This window comes from Corvus cornix, chromosome 2 (assembly GCF_000738735.6).
Source record: "Corvus cornix cornix isolate S_Up_H32 chromosome 2, ASM73873v5, whole genome shotgun sequence".
NCBI classification, from domain to species: domain Eukaryota; kingdom Metazoa; phylum Chordata; class Aves; order Passeriformes; family Corvidae; genus Corvus; species Corvus cornix.
The window spans coordinates 67,816,356-67,840,608 of record NC_046333.1 but is presented as its reverse complement, the minus strand read 5'-3'; the positions used below and the strand labels follow the sequence as shown (position 1 = coordinate 67,840,608).

Below are 24,253 nucleotides of genomic sequence, written 5' to 3'. Positions count from 1 at the left end.
GCATGAAATGGGTGCCTTTAATGACAGCAGGAAAGAACACTCTGTGCCCTTGAATGCTGCTCTGCCATCTCTTCCTTCCTGAGGAAAAAAGTTCCCAGTTGAGTGTAGCAACATCTTTGAACTTAAATTTTTCACATATGCCCACTAACTGTGTGCTTTTTGTTGTCCCAGTGCCTGACTTGAGACCATGGAGTCTGATTTGCCGAACTGTCAAGCACTCACAGCTGCAGCTATAGTAATAGGGAGCTGTACTTTGAACACATTAAACCCCATGACCTACTTGGTGCTCTGAAATACTAGGCCCCAGGTATGTCAAATTCAGAGCAAAATTAATAGATGCTTTTGATCTTAAAGTGCCCAAGTTCCAGCTTCAATACAGGAGGCACTAATACTTGCCCAAATCACAAAGACATGCAGAAGAAGAAAAAAATAAGTCTAATATTTTGCAAACATTTAAATATTGTGGAACTGAATGCTTCATTGGGAAGCTCATAAAAGAAAGAATGTGTCTTCAGAGCTCGGCTTGAATATTGCTCAGTGCAAGAAGCACTTGGGGTACACGTTCAGCAATGCAAGGAATGCAAGCAGGGACCATTAACCATTGTCTCTTCTCTGTGCTGAACAGAGCAAACTCTCATGGAAAGATTGATACTTGCTTGTCTCACTGTAGACGGCATCGTAATGTATTGCTGAGAGCATTTTAGTGTTCCTCAGGCAACCTTAATTCTACTTTTTCAGAATATCTGAATGTTTCATTGAAACACCAAGTGTTGTGTTAAGGCTCACTTTTGTGGGCCATTTTCTGGATGTTTTAAATTGAAAACTGAAAAATGGAAGTATTCTGTTGTATATCATCACATTCTTATGAGTCATCAGTGTAATATAATTACAAGTATTGTAGAGTAATTCTGTGTGTACATACCTCTATTACATATACAAAATATTAGATAAAATTTGAGGGGTTTATCAGCCATGAGCTGGCAGAAGGGGGTTTTACCCCTTGCGTGCCGACACAAAGAAGCCTGGAGGTCAACGCTGAAACCCCACTGGAAGGCAGCACTGAGTGCCCAACACACAATAAAAAGGGGTAGAGCTCCTCACCCAAAAGGGGCTGTATCTTCCTGTCGCTGTTAAGCAGGCACACAGGCAAAGAAGAAAGAGAGGGGACTCTCCGTATGTCTTCCACGCAGGTTTATTCCACTGAAATGACAGGGACGAAGAGCCAAATCGGTAGGAGGGTGTTAAGCAATGATATGAGGGTAAGTAGGCGGGGTTGACAATGAAGGGACCAATAAGAACACTGCATAGGAGGGACTTAGGGAAGGAACCAATAGGGTGTCGAGAAACAAAGAACTTTCTAGAACTTATGCATGTTAACGAAAGGAAATGCATAAACATAGCCTCATACATCAAATAGGGAGGGTAGAACATTAACCAATTGGGAGGAAACATGCAAATGAAAGAACAAGGGGATTAGGGGTTCTCACCATGACTTCGAAGTGGGGTGCTTAAACTTGGGACTTTGACCGCCACTGTTTGCTCTCTGTGTTTCATGAGTGGTCAGGGTGTCTGGAGCCATCTGGACTGCCACAAAAATTGAGACTTTATATGAATATAGTGGGAGAAAGATGGGGTGTTTTTCAAATAGCTGTAGAAGAGCTTTATGTGGCATTTTTTGCGTTTTTTGAATCTTTCTTAAGGAAAAATCTTTCCTCATTTGGAGGTCAATAAACCTGTTATGTTTTGTGCTGTTGGCTCCTGTGTAATGGTGTAAACTGTTCTGTAGAGTACATAACACCTAGGCAGAGAGTAGTTGCAGGGCCATCCTGCGACCCATCCCTCGCTTGTGTATGTTTCCATCTTCTTGTACATGCCTTGTTAACTGCATGGCAAGAGTAAGCAAGAAGCCTCTGCAAAATATACAGCTAATGTGTTTTCATGAGTTATTTCAAGGACTTCAAACAAAACCTTTTCTTGTGTCTTCTCCTAAGCTCTTCTTCTATAGTTTAGATGGGACTTCACAATGTTTCATTTCTTTCAACTCCAATAGCTGGTAATATTATATTGTGTGAAGCTCCTTCAAGCACTTTATGCCAAATTTTAATGTAATTTATGTCACTTTTTAAAGAAATCATTGTACTTCAGAGAAAAAAAGTACTGCTGCCAGGACTCATGAATTTTGTACAAATCAGAAAGTAAATGAAAAAGAGTTACTTTGAGCTTTAAGGAACAATTACTTCATCTTCAACATTTTTTGTCAGCTCCTTCATATGGAGATGGTGGCTTAATTTAAAAAATAATCACTATCTTAAATGTTCTAGTCATATGCAAGAAAAGCATGGAGGTCTGGCTGTGGTCCTGTAGTACTACTGATGAATGACTTGAAATAAATTACATATAATTTTTTTTTTTTAAAGTGGCTATAGGCAATTTGTGTGGTGCAGGAAGAGGGAAGTAAGGACAGGAGAGTACTTGAAACATAATTTCCATTGCATCTGTGTCATATGAGTACCGAAATCATGAGGGAAGTTGCTAGAAATGAGGAAACTAATTAAAAGAAATCTGAGAGAGAAATCTAAAAGAGATATTAACATGACATGATTGCTCCAAGATGAAAGATTTTTGTTCTTTTCCTTGTAATTATACAGCGATGCGTGTTTCATGGTAAAACTTGAAGCTGAAATGGATATATAGGGTCAAATTAATCCGATCTGATTTACATGCCTAAAAGTTAAGTGTTTATCTCTACATTTCTTATGATAGAGTGAATAATTATTTGTGGTATTCTCTCCCTATTTACAGTAGAACTGAAGGATCTGGTTTAGACCAGATACTTTGCAATGTGTCATGGTGAAGTAGCCAACAGTATTCCCCAGAATTATGCTGCCTCTTAGCATCTTCTTGCAGATACCTCTGCATCTGCTTGGAAGTCTCCCCAAATCCCAAGAGAATATATTAATAGCCATCAAGTTGTAAATATCAGGTACGACTTCAAAACATAAACTGAGTAGGAGGAAGAACTCTTTTGCCTCGAGTGAAACCCTTCAGTTCCTGCCCCAGAAGAGCTCTGGACATGGCAGTGCCATTCCACAGAGCCACTGGGCAGGTGTAGGGTTAGATGCAGCTCAAGTCCTGGTGATACATTTCAAAGGGTTGTTGCTTCACACAAGTCAAGCAGTGCATTACAAGCTAAAGAAACTAATTTGTAAGTTCAGGTTTTGCTCCGAGTGTTCCTGGGAACATGAAGATGAGAGAGGAGACAGGAGATTTTAGGCCCAGGAGGAAGACCAGGCTCACTATGTCTTTCCCTTAGGCACAGAACTGAGTCTCCTGAGGTGTCTGTCTGTGCTACAGCTACATACTTTCCCTTTTATGCATGCCTGTGTACAAAAATGTACCAGAAGACTAGTTAAGCATCCATGGCTTTGTTATAGGTGCAGATAAAGATATTTGCAGGTGTCCAGGTTTGACAAATGCCAGCTGGAAACACTGGACTCAGGAGCAGTATGGAGAGAAATGCAAGAGGGCCCTTTGTGAGAGTCTTCAAATCTGTTTGCTAGTGTCTGGAATTACATGTTTAAATCATATCTATGTCTTTAATAGCATGAGACCTACTGACAGAAAATATTTTGTTCAGGAACATGCAATGGTTGAATTTTTTTCAGATGGGGGATCAATGAGTAGAGATGGGTTGGGAAGCCAGTCATTCTGAAGAGCCCTTTGTGAGCAAAAGCAAGAAATTTCCTTCAAGCTGTTGTAGCACAGAGCTGATGGAGTAGTTCTCTAGTAAGATGAAAGGAAAACTGGGAGCAGTGCTTCTGAACAAAATGTTTCCATGCTGTGCTATGTGACAATGCATTTAAGTACAGCCAGACTCTTTATGTTGTGTTTTTAAAAAAATAAATAAATTGTATGTACCCAGAACCTTGTCAGAGCTGTTATGAAACACATGTAGTGGAATTCATTGGAGTTCATTGGATTACAAATGCTGCACTTCAGTATGAAATCTTCTTGTAGCTTTACCATTAGAATTCTAAAGAACTATTGACAAAGATTTTGAAATTCAATGTTTTACATTTATTATGTGTCTTACATAAATCATTCTAGGAAAGAAAGGGCTATTACCCCAACTCCAGTTATAAGGCAAGTGATGCCTAAGTGATCATAAGGCTTTTCATGTCTTTCTTCCCAAGAATGAGTTTGTGGCAGAGGAGCTAAATCATAAACCTTACCTGTCTATTATTTTTACATATTGTAAAACCAAGGAACCCCAGTCATAAGCTCAAGGCTTCTTTATGGTACATGCTGTAGGAAAACAAAATATGGTATCAGTCCCTGTCTGTGGAAGTTGAATTTACTGTGCATTGTCAAGCTTTCAGAGTAATCATGGGAGTGTGCTGCTATCAGCTGAACACATTTTTTAACCTTTTTATATACATACAGGTGTGCTGGCTGTTCTGATTCTTCAACAGGAATATCAAACATGCTGAACAGTGTCCTGTGCTATGATAGATAAACTGCTACTTCGGCATCTTTTGAGGATGTCTTAATCTCTTGAAGATTGTCCCACATTGTGATGATGTTTATGTTCTTGTTCCTTGCTCTGTCTGTTGTTCTGTAAGAAAAGGCCACTTTGTAAGATACTAAGCAGTCAACTTTGGTGAAATTTTGCCAAGAAAATTGCATCTGGATGCAATGAATATATGTGAAGGGAGTTTGTCCAGCTGTACTTATACCCTGAAAAAATGAGATTCATAATTTCATTTCTGAACTGTATTGTAGGCTTGGTCTTTCTCTCAAGTGGGAGCCTCTTGTGTATTTCTTTATAGCATTTATTTTTTCAAATCTACATGGCCCAGTGTCTAGGGAGATTTAAAGATATTAGAAGATATTAAAAGGCCCAAACCCTCAAAATCCAACTTTGCCTGAATGAACGAAACATAAAGAAAGGAATTGGAGTTTGCTTTTACATACAAAGAACAAAAAGAGCAATACTGTAGCCTGCAGGCAGAGCCAAGGGAAAAAGACCAAATCGGTCTTTTTTTTGCTCTCTGACATAAATTAGGACAGCAAATTGCACTGTCATCCATGGGAAATGTTCAGCCTTGAGACAGGGATAAGGAAAAAAAATCTCAAAAATTAAGCAAGCCATTTGTTCAGCTATGCAGGCTGAAATACAGAGAAAGGAATACCATACACCATAAAAGTATTTATAGTTAATGACTAATGTCTTGTATTGCTCTTGGGACTTAAGTGGATACTTTATCTTACATAATTTGAAAGGTTGAATGCTATTGCAGGGTATGGTTATGAACTCTGAAAAAATATCCTAGGGTTTAAGTAAGATTCTGTTTAATGGTGGATTTGTCCTTGATTTTGTTGGGAATGCTTGGGAGGGCTTGCAGGAATGGGAGAGATGAACTCGGGCAAAAGTAGGAAGATGGAAAGGAGCAAAGAAGGAGGACTGAGAAATTCATAACTTCAGAAGCAGAAAGATAAAAAAATTGGAAGCTAAAAGTATCAGTTTGAGGTGGGAAAAAAATAGGGAAAGCTCCTCCTTGTTGTTGGTTTGGTTCACTCTTTCCTTTTCTTGCTAATCTAGTTTTCCTGTCGTCTTCTGCTCAGGTCATCCATTTCTCCCTTTCAGAAATGTTTTCCTCCCAGCTACTTAACCTGCTGTAATATTGGTAAAATGGTAGAATAAATGTTAACTACATATTAGAAGAAAGTACAATCTGGATGGCTTCCCTGGGTAGATTTTTTAAACAGGCTGTTCTTTTAGTATATACATAGATCTTTTGGTTATAGAACAAAAATAAACATAATTATTAAAACTTTCTCAAAGCCTTTAAAGTTCTTAGTTTTCAAATGGAGAGAACAGAACAGATCAGTCTGACCCAGGAGACACATCTGTGGTCTCAAAGTGAATATTATTGTTAGAAAATTACTCCCCACATGAGATTTAGAAAGATAAGTTCTCTTTGCGTAGAATAGGCATAATTGAATGTTTACTTCTTTTCTTGAGTTCTTGAGGAGTGGCTTTCTTGGCATGCATGGTCTGAAAGCCAAGTCCTCATTTTAGGATGCAATTTAAACTGAATTGCACACAGGAGCCTGAATGCATCAATTTAACGGAGTTACAGGAGAACAATGTGGTGGTTTAGATTTTTGCTTTCACTGGAGAGGAGTTCAGAGAAAACTTTGGTAAACTTTTTAGCCTCAGCTGCTTAACATCCCAGCCACATGACCTTGCACTTTCAGTAGCTCTTCTCTGTTAGACTGATACCCTAGTATTACTTTTTTCCATGTAAAACTTTTGACTCCCAACATAAGAGAGTTTTATCTGAAATAATTTATGGAAATAATAAGGAAACAATTTAAAATAGCTTACTTTTAACACAAGTAAACATGTTTGCCTCATTGCTGTGTCAGTCATGTAGAATATGCATTCCTAGTCTCTAGAAATAAGTAAATATTTATTTTGCAGCCTGTTTTTCAAATTCCTGATTCATAAGCTGTCCTTTAATCACATACAACTCAAATGTGGGCCTAGGCATTTGTTTCCAGAACTTGTGATGTTTTGTGTCAAGTCACATGTTCATTATGTCTATAACTTACTTTCTATACAGTTTGCTACTGAAGCTGATTTGTTTTGTAAAACATGATGTGTAATCCTTGTGTCCTTGAGCATCTGTTTACCCCTCTTCCCACCATTTTAGTTCCAGAATTTGGTCCATTAACAGTCATAGTTTGGACTGAAAGAAGGAGATCAAATTCAGGTCTTTGCTTCTGGAACTCATCCCAGATTTCAGCTACTCATACTTTGGGTGCATTAATTTTTCTGCATTTGGTGAAGAACACCTTATATGCAGGCTGTTGTGTATTCATGATTTTGCTTCAATCCAAGATCAAAATTTAATTTCTTTCACTTCTCAGTAACTGCTGAGTATAACAATTTGAAGACCCAGTTTAGGCTCTATTGAAAGAAAGATTTCTTTATTGGCAGTTTTAGAGAAGTAGCAAAAATTTTTAAACAAAAGCTGGTATCGATACAAAAATGACTGGAATGTAAACCAAAAAAGCTTTGTCAACCTGTTACTAATACTATGTTGCAAAATGTGTCTTTAAATTGTTGTACAGAGCAGAATGTCTTGCCTCACACTCCTTGAGAGGGTGGGTATTTCTATCTGTGGGTGTCTCTGAGGATTCAGGGCAATATAATCCATGAATTCTCTCAGGTCATTATTTATGTCTTAGTGAATAATTAGGAAGATTCCCATCCTGACTGAGCAAATCTAACTTTCATTTAACATTGCTTTTTGGAGAATGACTTGATTGGTCTACATTACATGTAAACTGATTCACCTGGGCTTGAAGCTTAAGTCCAGGAGAAATAGATAACGACTGTGAAGGAAGATAAGGACTCTTGAGCTTCTCTGTAAGACATAGCTGCAGTGATGCAACCTGCTGACATCAGATTTGGGCTGTCCTAGCCCCCAGTGTGGGAAGCCACTCAAACTGTTTTATCCTTTCCTCCTCCATCTTTGGCTACCTGACAAGCAAAGCTTTCAGCAATTTTCTTCTGGTGGGAAGTCAGATTTTTCATGTGAGGCAGCAGGAGCCTGGCAGTGTACAAATCTTTTGATGGCCAGTTGGGGAAAGCTCGTATGTCAGGAAAGCTTTATCTGTTGGGCTATGTTATTTCAAGCAGTGATGCTATGATTGCCCCACCAGGTCCCTGGAATCTGCTGCTTTGGCCAGGTCTCATCAGAACCTCAACCTGCTTTTTGCCGCATTTTAAGCTATTCTGTGTTCACTCTGTCTTGTTGACTCACATTCACTTGACTTCTTTCCACAATAGTTGCCAAAATTTGGTGCATTTAAACATGTGTTTGTGTTCAGAAAGCTATGGGTTGCTCTCTCACTCAACAGGATGATTACTGGCACATTTAATTTCTAAGTCACCTGATCATTTCCAGTAAGAAATATGTTTAGAAGCATGCATTTATCTTACTGAGTCCCCCAAGGTAGCTGTTTAAATGCTTTAAGTCAATGCTGCATTGACTTTGAGCTTTACAAACAGAAAGTTGGAGAAGAAGTCATAGACAAAATAACTAAGATTTAGAGTGCAGAGATTTCCTAGTGCTCATATGAGGAGGAATTTTAATAATCTGAATTTTCCTTTTTCTTTCAATTATTTTGTCTGAGTAGAGGTAATTCTTCACTGATACAGCTTTCACTGTGGACATTTGAGAAGTTTGTGGTTTGAAGGCTGATAATTGTACAAGGATCATCCAAAAGACAATTCGGTGAATATGTGTTTAATCATAGCTCAGATGACAATGCTCTGAGCTGCTACACAGATAGCAGAATCTCTTCGTCTGCTATGAAATGAAAAAAACTGTGATGTGTCCCAGTCCTTCTAAAAAACACCCCAAAAAACCAAGCAAGAAAAGCAGAACAGAAAAGAAGTTGCTGATATAAAATCAAGACATTCATTGCAGAATTAAAGTTCATAGCAAAAAAAAAGGTATTAAGTGTGAGGGAAAAAAGGTTACAATTAAAACCATTCTCACATCAAAATATTTAAAAAGCCCAAGTCCTAAACGTAAAGCTCTACTAATCAGAATATACACCTGTTCTTATCTTCTGTCATGTCTTTCTTTTTTCCTGTCTGATCTACCAGTAATCATCACTAATATGGGGAAGGAGGATCATCACCCCCATCACGTATACTTTACTAAGCATCTGTGAATTAATTAACACTAATGCTTAACCTGGCATCTTTAGGTTTCAGGTTTAATGACTCTGTCAAGATTAAGCATTGGCCATTCAGAACCCTCATGGATATTGCTCCTGGTGCTTTACTTTACCTCTGGAGGTTGGTCTACAGAAATGCCCATATGTATGTGAAAATCTGGCACTTCTGAAATGAGTAAGAGTTCTGTCACTGAGGCAGGAGTTGCTGATCTAAGAAAGGCAAGCTGGAAGGTTAAAGAAGCAACACAATTGCAATGAATTGTCTTCCCTTCTTCATAGCCATACAAATGTAATTACTTTAATATACTGGTGTATGGAGAGAAATAGTACTTTCAGCTTGGAAGAGAAACAGTATATGGTTCATGCTTAAAGTCAGAGCTCAAAATCTCACCCAAACACAAATTTCAGTACCTTCTTTGTAGTCACTCTGCTTTCTCTAAAAATCAACAGTAGCAAGTTGTGCAGTTCTTCATGTAATGTAGCGTGGCTTGCAGGTTTCCAGACTTGGGTTAGCTCACAGTCTGTTGGTTGGCCTAAACACTGTTTTGAGCAGCTCTGCCATGAGGTACCTTTGGAGTTCACACCCAGTCCTCTATTTCATAGGACTTCCACAGTTCAGTTGACAAACTGTCTGCTTTCAAATGTCAGAAAGTGCAAAATCTTGCATTTGAGCACACGAGAAGGGACAGGCAGAATATCCTAACTCCTCTATGAAGTACTCTTATGAGCTAACTCCTGTGGTAATGCAGTACTGCTGATGCAGCAAGTGAGACACAGAGACGTTCTGCTGAGGACCTGTTATTCCAGAAAAATAGACAGGTTCAAATGAATTAATGGAATTGAAGTGATGACTGTGTCCCTTTTCCCAAGCTTGGTATGCCTCCCTCTATTTGAACAGAACTCAGGCCTGTTTAATCTCAGCATTGAACACAACAGGATAACTCAGGATGTTATCAGTGCCCAAATAACGGGAGTTGTTTCCTTTCTGATATCAGGGACAAAAGGGTCAGAAAGTAGACTTCTGCTTCTAGCCTTCTGCATGATGGTGAGGAAGCTACTGAGTTCAAAGTTTACAAAAAATTAGTTTAAATTAATACTGGTGGAGCTGCTGTGGCTCTGGTGCATAGCTGTGAGATGTGCAGTGATGTTGTGTGACTCAGGAGTACACTGCACGTGCTGATGGTGTGGACTCAAGTCTGTCACACATGCATGCATCCTTTCAGCATGTGTGTTTGTTTAGGCATTTGTTTAAGTTTTTAAAAGCTCTGAGCCTTTGCCAGGGCTTCTGGGCTCTAAGCTTATTTCAAAATCAGTAGGATGATGGCTAAACATAGACTTAGTGTCTTGTGTTGAAAAAATCCCTGTTTAATGAATCAGTGCTCCTGCCCTGTAAATGAAGGAAGGTATGAATATTTACTTTCCTGACAGAAATGTTACATCATTAATATCTGTACAGATTTTCTTTATTAAGTATTCTTGTATTTTTATATTTAGTGCTGCATAGAAGAGCCTTATTTATGTGAGAGCAGTGGCTTTTCCCAGGAGCAGCAGCTCAGGAGTTCCCTGGTTGGAGGTGTGATGCTAATGCAACGGTGCCTCACATCCCATTGCTCTGTTTCTTCCAGAAGCCTCAAAAGAGGCAATTATGGTCCCTTGAAATGTTGGTAATGATGTTAATGCTCTATAGGCTTGGCTTGGTCTGTCAGACCAAGGAAAATACTCTGAACAGGGAATTCATGTTTACATGTCTTACAAAACACAGCTGAGCCAAGTGAGGAAGTGCTCAGCTCTAAGCACAGTAAAGGGTAATGATGTATAGCATTATGCAGCATTTCTCAAGCCCGTCTGAACCTTTGGACACAAATTGTCAAGACAGTGGCTTTGTTTTATTGCCACTTTTGGTTCCTGGACTCAATGATGTGCTTGCTCAGTCTTGCTGCAGTTTTTGATTTAAGTAGGATCTGTCCTGTAACCCTTAGATCTTTCATTTGGCAGTTACTTGGAAGATTTTCCGGTTTGCCATTTCACCTTTTTCTTTTTTTCTTCTTAATAAATAGGTGAACATTTTATCAGTAATTTTCCATGTTGTGAACTCTTGAATTTTTATCTTGTTTGTTTGTGTATTGCAGCTGGTGCTCAGGATAAAATTGGCTGGGCGTTTGGCTTGGGTTTGGAGAGGCTGGCCATGATCCTGTACGATATCCCTGACATCCGACTGTTCTGGAGTGAAGATGAACGCTTCTTAAAACAATTTATTGGGCCTCACATTTGGCAAAAAATAAAGTTCCAGGTAAAATAACATATATATGGTGATAATTTACTGTGAAGTATATGTATCCCTAGTGAATATCACATAATTAAAATTCTGTGTCATTAAAAGATTAGGTTTTGATGCAACAGGTATACAGCTATCATGATTCTCTGATGTACTGCAATAAAATCCAGCTTTTGATAATAATTTTTTCAACCAGATAATGTTGTGAGTTCCTGCTGATACCCAGTCAACATCCCAGTTCTGAGTAATGCTTAAGCACATATTTAACTTATAAATATATCCAGACTAGGGATTGATTTAGGCCTGTGGTTTGTTTATGTTATGGTTTGGTTATGTCCTTGAGTTGTGTCCATAATTCTGTTTCATTATAAATATGTGTTTGATGCAAAGCATTCAAAGATCATAATACATTCTCAAATTTTCCCATTGTTTTCACTCTACAATCATTGAAGTCAGTGTGAGTTGCAATGTTAACCTTTGGCAAAATGCTTTGTGGATGTGCCTTGCCATCTTCAATGTCAGCTCTTTTCTCCTGGCTATTGCAGGGGAGACTGCAGGCTCAGCTTGTATTTGTTTTGTAACTCCTCTGCTGAGGTGATTTTTGCAGTTAGCAACCTCATCTTGCTTTTTGTACTTGTAAAGCAATCAGGCATAACTGGATTGAGTGGAAATGCTACTTCCATAATACTCTTCAGCATGAGCATGGGGAGGTTCAAGTCAGGTGGTGTCAGCTGGTCTTTGGGGGAATTGAGCTGACACAGATGCTTGATGAAGTCTGAAGTGCTAAAGCAGTAAAATACTTTTTGCAGCTGCCTTTTGTTTGGTTTCTTTGTGTAGAGATTGATTATGTTTAAGAATTGTAATTATAAAAGGGGAAATCAACAGTGATAAATGACAATTGAGTAGTCTCCACGTCAAATCAGTAGAGCATCCATCGATTTGTTTTTATTTCATGGCAATTCTTACACATGTTCTTTGGTAGAGTCAAAATAGTGTTTGAGATAAGTTTGGCAGATAGTTTTGGATTTTTTGGTTTGGGTAGGGGTTTGGGGATTTTTTGGTTGGCTGGTTGGGTTTTTTTGGTTTTTTTGTTTAGGGATAACTGGCATTAGTGCATTCAACTTGTAGTTAGTTGTCTTACAGAAAGACAGGTTTTTGCCACTGTTCCTGAAGGTGTGTCTGCTTGTGGGTTTCCTTGATTTCCTACAGCATGTTTGTTGTTGTTTTCAATAAGAAATGCTCAAGTCTCCTTTTCAGCCCCTATCTTTCTGATTGGCTTTGTTCCTGAGGTTGTGGCTTGGTTTATAGATTGCAATCTGATGGAGCTAAGATGAGATTTCTTGCTTGCTTTAACATTGTGGATCCAAGCTTCAAACTGATATTAGCAGTAGATTGGGCTTTTGGGGAAAGCCCAGATTGTTGGAATGCTATGGACTGATGTTGAAGGTGAGGCAAAGAGAGGGCTGGGTGTCTGGCTTCTCTAAGTTGCATATAGTTTTCATGTTCAGTTTTAGTTAAGTCAGGTGTAGTGAAGCAATCTGAAGATGTCAGAGGCACAGGTTACTGTGGATAAGCTCAGAGGAAAGTACATGGTTTCTAGGAAGCTAAAAGTGATTTTTTTTTTTTTAATTGGTGCTGTTTGGTAGCCTTAGTTTGGGTTCTTTCTCTCTTCTAAAGAAAGGGTATGGCCAATGTTTTAGAAACAGATTTTTTCTCAGTGTCAAGAACTGTTTAGGGACTTCTTAGTTACTATTTCTTTTTTATTTTATTTTCATTCTCTTTTTGCCCTTTTTTCATTTCCCCCCCCCCCCTTCTCTTTTAATACATACATACACCTACCCAACTTGGATGTTTCATCTTCAATTTTGGTAATTCTCCCCAACTCTTAGTTTACATTTTTTAATCCTGTATCTTAATATAAGAGACTAGAGGCAAGCTTGGGTTTTTGTTTGAAAGGAACTCTGTATTCACCTTTCATCTGGTATGGCACATTCAGCTCTTTTGAGCTCTATGCTCTACATACTTCTAGTACATACTGGCATCTCTTTTTAAAGGGTTAATGACCCTTCAAATGAAAATACTGTGAAATACTCTTTGGTGCTACCATAAGATCTCCAGTTTTTTCTTCTGTTCTATGTTATTTTTCAGGTATGCTGTAAAACCAGGTTAGCAGACCTTCTGTTCCTGTTTACTTTCTAAAGAGTCATAATTAATGAATCACATGGTTTATGGTTTATTCATATGATATTTGAAAGAAAACTTTTAGCCTGTGTTCCAGTGTTGATGTTGTAAGAAATCTCAATGGATATTATAAAAGTGTCAGATTTTCTGCATGCAAGGCCAAGCAGTACTTTTCAGCCTGACCGAACTGAACAAAGACAGACCAAGCGTTTTGAGAGCTTTTCACAGCAGAAATTGAATCCTGCAGCTCAGAAGGTCCGGGTAAATGTCCATCCTTTTTGTGCTTAACTGAGATAGACCTCTCAACCTTTGGGTACTCCTCCAAATCCTTTCTTATAATCTGAATATGATCCACCAACATAAATATTTTTCTTTTTGTTCATTAAAACATTCTTCAGATATGAAGTTCACACTGCATAGCAGTAACCTTTAGCTGGGCTAAATATACTCTTGCTTAAAAACTGAATTTAATTGGAGTATTTTCTTGGGACTTAGAGTATATATCTTGTGCCTTTTAACAGCCTGAATGTGTCAGACTTTTCCCTGTATCATCAGTTGCTCAGTACATGTGTGCAGGCTTCAGTAGGTCAAAAAGCTGCTGGGAAAAGCTGACAGTGCTTGTACCACTGTGGCCACTCAGCACAGCAGTGTTAAGAGTGCTTCTCCCCACAGATCAGATTATTGCATGGATTTGGATTAGCAAATCACTCCAGATATAATTTGACACAAGTCACAGCAGTGTGGGGATCAGGCTCTGGTAACTTGCCTTCTATTGTTTGTGTAGGGCTGTGAAAAGCTCAGGCCGTGAAAAGAAAGGCTGAGGATAGACAGGGCAGGAAGGACCAAGAACCTGCAAGGCACAATGTGATAAAATAAATGGCTCGGTCCTGATCTGGTCTGCTGTATTAGATCTCTGTATGTCAGGGCCTTGAGCACAGTTCCCTGTGATTGCTTTCTGATTTATGCTGAGCCAGCATTCTGTCCTGGGCTGACGTTTTGAAGCCGCTTCATTCCTTCGCCGCCCGCTCAATGCCCCGGGACGCTGCGCCCTTACCGCGGGCCGGGGCCGGGCGGGGCCGGCGCACCGAGTGCGGGCCGGGCGAACGGCCGGGCCCAGCGGCTCAGGGCAGGGAGCGCGCCGGGAGCGCTGTGCTGCTCTCTGGGTTTCCTTTGTGTTCCGGCGAGCAGGAAAAAGGTTCTGTTGGCTTTTTTCTTGTCCTTTTTTCCCCCTTTCCTGCCCCTTGCCTCACTGCCTCCCTTCCCTCCTCGCCGGTCCGGGGAGCCTGCAGGGGCGGCCCCGGCTGGTCCGAGCCCGGGTGTCTGTTCTCTCTCCGGGAATTTGTTGTATTTAGAGGTTGTTGTTTTTTTTTTTTTTTTAATCCTGTTCTACCCTGTTTTGTTCGTGTGTTAATAAACAGTTTGTTTTTTTCACTTTCACTTGCTGTGACCCACTTGTCTTATTGGTGGAGGAAAAAGGAAGGCCCTTTTCCCTTCAGAGAACACACTCATTCCGGAGTGTTTCCTCCTGAAGTTTTGTCTCCAAAACCGAGACACATTCTTACCAAAAACAAAACCCCAAACGAAAAGTGTCCATGGGCTGACGACTCTCAAGGAAAGATACAAAAATGAAATGACATTTAGAGAAAGAAGGCACTCACAGTTCAGATGTAGTGTGGTGTGCCCAGAGCTCTTGATTAAGAAGAAACGTCTGTGGCAGCAGGATGGATCCTGGAGCCTCCATCATTTTGCTACCGTGGCGAGCAAGTGGCACATCATGTCAAGTGACTCCTCATGTGTTCTCCTTTCACAAAGTCACTTTCATTTGCTGCTGCCGGTGTCACTGGCTGCTGTTGTTTTAAATAGTTGTTTATTTTGATTGCAGATGAGCCTTGTGGCCAGCGCTGAGGTCAAGGAGAAGCATATTTATGGCTGTTCTAAGGGAAGCAGTGGTACAGAGGGGATCTGGATCAGATTTTTAGCAAAACTGCAGACTCCCTCTATGAGATTATGGGAATTGCTGTCTTCTTTATTTCCTAATTTCTACATGATCTGTACTATTCTGCAATATCTGCAATAAGCCTAGCACCACCTATTTTTACCACCCCTTCCATCATCTCCAGGGCCTACTCCTTCCTAGTATCTGCTGGAACATGCAGTCTCTCAAAATTCAATTCCTTCACAATAACCTGGTAGCTTCAAAACTCAAAATAATAGACTTTCTAACCAGGTTCCTTTTAATGGTGCCAGAATAGACAAAGCTCCTGGAGCAGCTCTGTTGGGAGGCCTGAGGAGATAGTAGCCTTTGGCAGTGGGGTGAGGAGACTTGACAAACAACTTGAATTGACACTGTTCACCTCCTGCACAGCTGTGGCCAGAATGGTGTCTGTGGCCCTAATCCAGGATGCTCTTTCTGCTTTGAAAAGTGAACAGTCAAGGACAGCAGAGATGAGGAAAAGTACGTAGTCAAAAAGATGCAGTTGTGTGGAAAGAAGCAATTCGTTGTACTGGAAAGGAAATTTAAGCAGGCTACTCTTCCTCCTGTGCAAGATAGCAAAGGTTGGGTGCGCTTGCTCCCATTTGCCTTTGCTCAGTGTGCTATAGGAATTAAGCTCCTGTTCTAATGACAAAGGATTTACACAGTAGCCCAGTTTGTGCTGTTTGCTATGTATGTGAACCCTCTCGTTCACACCATTAGACAGTCCAACTTTTCTACCTTACTGTGCACTTTCCAGTTTTCAGGGACAGTCATCATCCCTGTTCATCTTTCATGTGCGCATGCCTGATTGTTGCTGGGAGACACAGAGCTTTTCCTGAAGCTCTAGAAGATGCTGAAAATAAAATGCACTGTCAAGTGTAAGGGAAAACTTCAGCAAATTAAACCGTCCTAGTCTATATCCTTTATTCCATGCTTGAGAAGGAGAGCATCTAGAGTACATGCCATGCATTTCAACCATTTTGATCTTATTACATTCGCTGCACAGGGTGGGTCTGTCTGATCCATCATTAGTATGCTACTCCATATAAATTGTATTTATCTCCGTAGTCTGTGATTAGTGTTATTTTGAAATAAAAATTAAATAGATTCACTGGTTGCTGCATTTTCAGATATTTTTCATCAAGATTAGGTAACTCCATGCTAAAATGGTTACTCATTTATTATGTTTATTTTCTAATAGTGCATCTATTAAAGCCAAATATTAAACCATTAGTATGTAAATTTAACGTGGATGTTTGAACAAATAAGGTATAGCTTGAACTGTGACTTATTTTCTAATTCATTTTAATGTAATTGAAGGTATATAATGTGTGTGTCTGCATGTGGAGGTACAATGGAGAATAGATTGATGATGTAGCAGAAACATTTTACTGGCATGACTTTGGGAAAGTTGAATTTCTAGGAGTGACTTACGTAGATCATCTTAAATGAACATCAGGAAAACCTTACAGTGCTGTGTATCATCTCAGGTTTGTCTGTATGCTCTGCAGAACACCGTGAAACCCCTTTTTTAGTGTTGGATATGCATGGAAAGCAAGCAAAAATACCTTCTTCATTGCAGAGATGCTGCACTAAGCTGCACCATTGGGTTAGAAATCGCTTGATCATCAAGTCTTCTCATCAGGATGTTATACCTTGTATCATTTGTAGGTAGTGCTGGTATTGAAGCTCTGGGAACCTGAGCCCTCTGGCCCCAGCCAGGCAAAGTACTGAAGCACATGCTGAGCTTTAAACTTGTGAGCAGTCCCATTTAAATCAATGGGATAGTTCCTATGCTCAGTCAAACATAACCCTACACAGCTTCAGGTCAGAGATCTCCACACTTCCTGGGATCCAACTGAGAGTGATCAGCACCTTGCAGGGCTGAGGCAGTGAAAATCTTCAAAATGACTGTTTTAAGCAAGAAGAGTTTAATCTGACAAACTACAAACTTAATTTGCAAAATCTTTGTTCTAAACCAGTTTTACTGATCAGCACTTGGGTAAAAAAAGTGAACAAGCAAACATCTGGAGAGTAAACAGCACTTGAATTCCCATTCTTAACTAAAGAAAATTAGCTGAAAACACAGTAAGGAAAGAAGAAAGTAGGGGCTCGGAATGAGGAAATGAGGAAACAGGATGGACAGACACATGGGACTGAATACAAAAAACCCTAAGCCACCAATACACTGATATATGACAAAGTGAAAGGAACATAGAAGAGAGAAGTGCTGTTCTTCAGGCATTGGGGGCAATATGAAAAAGTCTGGTTTAAGCTTAAGTTTAAGTTGGGGGGGGAACGGGATGAAAAGGGAAGAAAGACACAGGAAAGAAGAGTAGGTTTAAGGCAAAAAACTGTTGAGACTGGTGCAGAAGTATTTTTCTAGATAGTCAGAAAGTTTTCCTGAGTTTTGTACTGTACATGTCTGTTCTTGATCTCCTTTCGAAAGATCAACAAGTTATGAGAAACCACAAAAATTATGACCACAAGCCATCAAAGCAAGTCTTTACTTTTAAGTATTATCATCAGTTTTGAGATGAGTGTGGGGGACTTCAGATTTTGCTTCTGGATTTGCGAAACACTTAGTGTGTCAGAACCCAGGCCCATGACTAAGGCTGCACTGAGATGATATTCATGGAATCACAGAATATCCTGAGCTGGAAGGGACCCACAAGGATCATCAAAGTCCAGGTCCTGGCCCTGCACAGGGCCACCCTAGAATCACACCATGTGCCTGAGAGCATATTACTGAAACTCTTAGTAAAAATAAGAACTGGCAAGGGATGTGGTTCCCAACAACCTTGCTGCTGCCTTCTGAGCTAATACCAATGATGCAGATTTTCTTGAAAACCCTGTTTCCATCCCTCCATCCACCCACCCAGTACAATCTAGTCTCACTGATAGCCTCCCATTGAACTTGAACAAATCAGCAATAGTTTAATTCCTTTCTGATTGTACTTTTCTAAGTAAATAAAATGAATAAATAAAAAATGTCAGTAGCCCTTTCTGCCTAGATTAGTTAGTGATATTTATCTTATGTACTATCTCCATCTGTTGTCTGCTGAAAGGGCAAAATAAATCCATTTCATCCATTTAGCAGCCACCTTGATAATAGTTGGATGTACAGAGAAGCCTATGAAATTCATTAGCAAAAACTGCACTCTTCCTCTCTTTCACCTATGTTTCTTGAAAATACTTTAAGTATTTCTATGTTGTTTTCACAGTCTTAGAATAGTTGAAGACTCTCATGTTCACCTCTGTTAACTTGTCTCATCCTCATAGCACATTCAGTTTAGATTTATCTGGTGGTGGCTCAAAGCAAAAAGCTGATATGAGCTGTTCTTTTTTGGATGTTAAGGAGTTTTCTGTTTTGTACAAAACTGTCACAGCTGGAATTTGTTTAGAGTGGGTGGAGTGTGTGTGTATATGTATATATATGTTCAGAGAGCAAAAATATTTCATCTTTATTTTCAGTTGTGTATGCTAACACACACTTTAATCACCAGGAAAATTTTCGTGTCATGGCAGGTAATTCTAAAACCTGGATGTAATTATGTGTTTCCTATAAATTTTCAGTTATGTGAGAGGTCCAGGGCTTTACTAACAAACCTACCAAGTGCCATGGGGAATTTTGGAAGCTAGTAATGTGGGATACCCGTGTATCCACCTGATAGATGTCCTCTCTTTTGACTGTAGGTCCAGAGACAGCAGTTGAGACTTTTCTTCATTTGAAGGATTTTGGAGGGTTTGGACTGTCTTTACCACTCTTTTCCAGAACCTTGCTTCTCACAGTGTTAGGATGAGAAGCATAGTCTTTTTGTTCTTTCCCATGTGCCATGTTCCGCTGTGCTGTTCCACTTTGCTGTTCCACATGTACTGCAGAAGCCACTTTTGTGGCTACCCTGTGAGGTGAATCAGGGAGCTTTTCCTCTGCAGCTCCTTAAAGCTGTATCAATTCTGTGATCCACTTCTCACTGTTGCTTCATGCCATCAGCACAACTGGTGAGACAGCACTTTCATTTTTGGAGGCAGTACAGAAGGTGAGGGGTGAATACACCCAGCAGGTGTGTCCTCAGTACTAGTGAAAGACATTCCCAGTAACTGAGAACAGACCACCAGGGACTTCCTTCTAATTTGTTTTTAAACAAAAAGAAGCTGCTGTAGCCTTGACTGCATTTTGCCTGCATCACTTCTACATGATGTAGAGAAAAAATGATTTTGCAGTTATGAATGCTGCTGCACTGTACAGTTACTGTCAGTAGAACCATTTTACTGCTGATATCTTTTTTTTCCTAGGCAGAAGCCAATGCACCCCAGTCAAAGTACACCTGATACTATCTAAATGATTACTTAGCAAAAACTGCAATAAGCTTAAAAAAGCAAATGTTACAGTGGTTTGCTCTGATCTCTAAACCTCATATATTTGCAATTTGACTGGTTGAGGCTCTTTGAAACAAATAGCTCACAAATGAGTAATTCTGATGCTGAATATATCAACTGATCTTTATTGCATCCCAAATGATGAAGTATAATGGTTATACCGAGTGCTTAAATAAGCCATGGAGCAATTTCCAGCAGTGATAGATATGCTGAAACTCACATTAAATTAATATTAGGTGAAGGAGCAAACCTGGAAATCTAAAATAACAATAGATTTCTCATAGGTTATGTGAAGCTATGAGAAGCAGCTGCTAGTGGTTTTGACAGGAATCCACATATGCTCAGAGCTTTCAGTTTGTTGTCTGCAAAAGTATGTAGCTGGTAAGGAGGGTAACCCTTACACATTTCTGATGTTTTTCCAGTCCTGGTTTAATTCCACTGTGAGTAATAGAATTCTGGTTAGGAGGATGGCACAGGAAATATCCTGACTTTAGTCTTTGGCCCTGACCTGAGAAATGAGTCAAATTTCCCTACTCAATAATTCTGTTTTCCATGCTGTTTACAACTCTAGTTGTCTTGTACCTCCTGCCTCAGCATGTCTTCTCCAAACTACTTTAAGATGGAAAGTTCTTCAGGACAGGAGTTAGCTACCTAGCAGGTCTACCTAATGGGACTCTGGTTTCTGGCTGGCAGTCCTAGGTAATTACCACAACCTGAGTATGTGCATGCCTGTAGCAGGGTTAAATGCATCCTTCTGGGTATACATTATGCATTTGATGTAAGAATAAGCTTCTGGTTAAAATGTTTCCAAGCACACACAGTGTGAGGATGTGTCTTCAGATATGCAGGTATGTACTGGTGTGCACACACAACCACAGAAATATAAAGGGATAAAAGAAAAAAAAAATCTCAAAACTAGTAGGAAATAATCTCTTATTCATTTTTCCAGAGTTAGCTAAAAACATGGGGATTGTCATACATGACTTTATTTGATGGTTCTTTTAACACTGGTGCCAATGTTTTACATGTAAAGGACACACCTTGCAAAGAGCTTTTGGTAAAGTGATCTTTAAAATCATGCTTAAACCTCTACAGTCATATGTAGCATGATTAGACATTGCAGCTGAGCTGTGGAGTGTCCCTAGGAAATGAGGGCTGGGGAGAACAATCTGTGCGTGTGTGTATGCATGAACAGAAGCACCTTTTGAAGTACATGGTGTTAATAAAAAACCCCTGATTTTCAGCTACCACTTCTCTGATCAGAATATGAATTAGGCTACAGAGAATAGCCAAACAACAGAAAGCACAGTTGGGAAGAACTGTATTATTCTTATCATACCCATCCTCAATTTCTGTCACCTTGCTCATGTGAGAGACACATGAACCACTGCATTGACAGCCTAAACCAAAATGTGACAAGTAAGTAATGCTTTGGGGTGCATGTACTGCAGAGGATTTGGCTTTGCAGTTTTAGAAGAATTAATAATGGGACAAAGTCCCCTCTTTCGAGGACTGCTTACATCCTCCTGCCTGTGCACAAGTGTTAAATCCAATTTGCATAATTATTCCCACATGTCCCCTGTTCTCCTAAATCAGCAAGAGTGAACCCATTTTCTGATTCTTGTAAAATAAGGAAAGGCATTAAAGAAATACCTGTTCTGCACCAAGATTCTGCTTGTAGAGATTTAAATGTTCTTTACATTTTGTCATTACATACTGAAATGCTTAGTGTAGTTTTAGTGCCTTTTTTTGCTTGGTCTGTTCTCGGCTTAGGGCTTCACTGTACTTTTGTCTTTCTAAGTGTCGTTACTCTTAAACAGGAGTATAGCTTTAGAATACTCCAGGTCTGCCTGAGACAAAAAAGTTAAAGGCTTTTTTTCCTCTTCTGAGTATTGGACAAATAAGTAGAACCTTTTATTTCTGTTTCTCTCTAGCTTACCTACTGTACTTTAAAGTTTTAGCTTGCTATACTACCTTGGTGTTTTATTATGGGTTTTGACTTTAGATGTAAATTAGTATGAATGTAGTACTTATGGGGGGAAAAAAAAGTGAAGTTGGCTACTCTGGAAACTCAAAATACTGGACTTTGTCAAGAGTCTTAGAATCATATCATCCTTAAGGCTGGAAAAGACCTCTTAAATCACCAAGTCCACTGTTATCCTACCACCACCATACTCGCCACTAAGATGTGTCTCCAGCTGCCACATGCACTCCCTTTTTGAAGACTTTCAGGGAGAGTGATTTCACCACTTCCATGGGCAGCCTCTTCCAATGCTACTTGGGCAGTTTTCCCGAGTCAGGAAGGAAACCCAGCTATTTCAGTGGTACAGGAAGTCATAAGAATATTTCAAAACAACCAGTAAACTGCCTGGGTAAGCTTCTGTACATGGTGAGATGGTACAGATTAGCTCATGTCTGGGAAGTATAGAAAAAGAATTCCTTTGTAGCATTGCAATGTCCAGGGCATTATGTGAAGTTATGGCCAAGAAATATGAAGCGTTATTGCTGTTGTATTGGAAATCTCTATGCTTTTTAGGAAGGAGAGAGAAAAAAGAAGTATAGGTTGTTAGGTGGGGAGAAGGACTTTTTCAGGTGTTGCATATGCCTGTAAAATTTGCAATGCCAGCTTATTTTGGTGTAAATCATATTCAAGTGTTCTGGAGATTCTGCATTTCAAACAGTAACTCTCTGGAATGGTGCATTTAATGAGCAGAAAAGGAAATGCAATCAACAGTGTTTTATATGAGGTTTTTCATCTAAGCTGAAATAAAATATTGGGTGCACTTTGTTTCCATTGCTATGCTATGTATTTGAAAGAAATACATCTTCATATTGCTGCAGACTCTTTCCAAATACTTGCATTGTTTATTTAGATGTAACTCTTTTATATGAATTGTTGATGGGTGCAGTATTTTAGCCCACCGAGCTATTTATCTCAGCATTATTATTAAGCATAATGAGAAAAAATATACAAACCAAACCATCAGAAAGGAGGAAACCTGACTTCTGAGTATGGCGAACACTCAGAAGCCAGTGCCTTCTGCAGGAACTGCAGGTACTCAGCTCTGCTGAAGAGAAAATTCTTAGTATCTGCTGAGAAGTTGGGTTTCTGCTGACTTATACCAGCTTATTACCTGTTTCTTGCAGGCGTGTCAGGTATTTTTTTTCCACAGTGCACATGGAACTGCTGTAGGAAAATGTCAGGCTAATCTCTTCTTCACCCTGATACTTTCAAAAGGGGTTTGTAAGGAGCTGAGATGTGGGAGTGAGTAGTAGAGAGCCATCCGTTTTGGTGATTCTCCCTGTGAGTCCTACTCTGTTCTATGGAAATGAGAAGTCATTTGTGCCTCATTAAGCACAGAGCATGGAGTCCATCACTGGTATTTAGGAATAATTTATACTTGTCCTTTGGTGGTTTTTATAATCAGATCACAAGAAGCAAGGCATATCCAAATGCCCAAGGGAACAGGTATCTGGGAACATCTCTGCTGTGTACACTCTTACATCCTTGCTTTTAGGTCAATACTTTCATCTTCTTTATGTCTTTCCTGACTTTTTTTCAATTCCTTACTAATCATATAGAATCATAACCCTTTCAGTGGCTATAGAAGTGATCTTTTGTGTCTGGAAAGCTTCTCAAAAGCTGTGCCTTGTTTCTCTCACAGATCTCTGATCACAGGTCAGTTTAAAATACATATTTACACTCAAAGAAGTATATTGTGACTTTAAACTTGATGCATTTTTCATTATAAATTTTAAAAAGCTTGACTTTAAAATAAAGTTACTGCATTTTAATAAAATGCTTTAAGAACACAGTGTCCCTTTCCAGTGGAACCACAGAAGTTTAGTAACCAGCGTTACTTTGGGTGAACGTATGTAAAGCCAAGCTTTCTATTCACTCATTCTGCCACGTAACCAGTCCTCTTGTGCATTTTCCCTGCTGCTTGGAGAAGGTGGAGCAGCTTATCAAAGAAGTGTAATCTCTTCACTGGCTGTTACACATCTAGTTTTTTCAGTGTCATATTAGGTATTGACTTTCCTTTGTCAGGCAGGTTCCTCTATATAAGCTGTAACTTCTAGCGTGCTAGAAAGGTTGCACTTGTGCATGTGCACATGTGTGCATTAATTTTGTGTCTTCAGGGGGTTTTCCTGATCAAAGGTGCTTGACTAGCATTGAAAAAGGAGCTACCTGGTGACTGCTTAGGCAGAATATAAGCAATTAAACTCTTTCTTGTTTTGCACCTTCAGGGAACCTGGAATGGGGCTCAAGAAAGAAATTGCCATCTCCAACAAGACCCCATAGGACATAGTTTAGGTAGCAAGGGGACAGAGCTGTCATGGTGACATGCACCACACAGCAGAGAGGGGTCTGGTCCACAGATTTGTGTCATCTCAGATTGAAGGCTGAGACTTAGCTTGAATGACAAGTCTGTGCCCCATGGCACCTCCCTGTTCAATATGGATGTAAAATCACAGAATCACAAGATGGGTCAGGTTGGCAGGCACCATAGCAGGTCATCTGGTCCAACCTCCCTGCTCAAAGTGTCATCCCAGAACACATGGCACAGGATTGCATCCAGATCGTTCTTGAATGTCTCCATGTACAAAGAAAACCTCTTCCACTCAGAATGGTCCGTGTACAAGCAGAGTGTCTGAAATCCATGGAGCGCCTGATGCTCCCA

The 24,253-nt window shown here is 39.7% G+C and overlaps 1 protein-coding gene across 6 annotated transcripts in view; it reads left to right on the top strand.

Moving 5' to 3' along the window:
• FARS2 (phenylalanyl-tRNA synthetase 2, mitochondrial) overlaps window positions 1-24,253 on the top strand; it is a 232,258-nt gene that overhangs the window by 125,503 nt on the left and 82,502 nt on the right. For all 6 annotated transcript variants that reach the window (XM_039550221.1, XM_039550218.1, XM_039550220.1 and 3 more), the window contains one exon: window positions 10,890-11,050. In XM_039550221.1, the coding sequence (XP_039406155.1) occupies window positions 10,890-11,050 (161 nt within the window). The remainder of the gene's footprint in view (window positions 1-10,889; window positions 11,051-24,253) is intronic.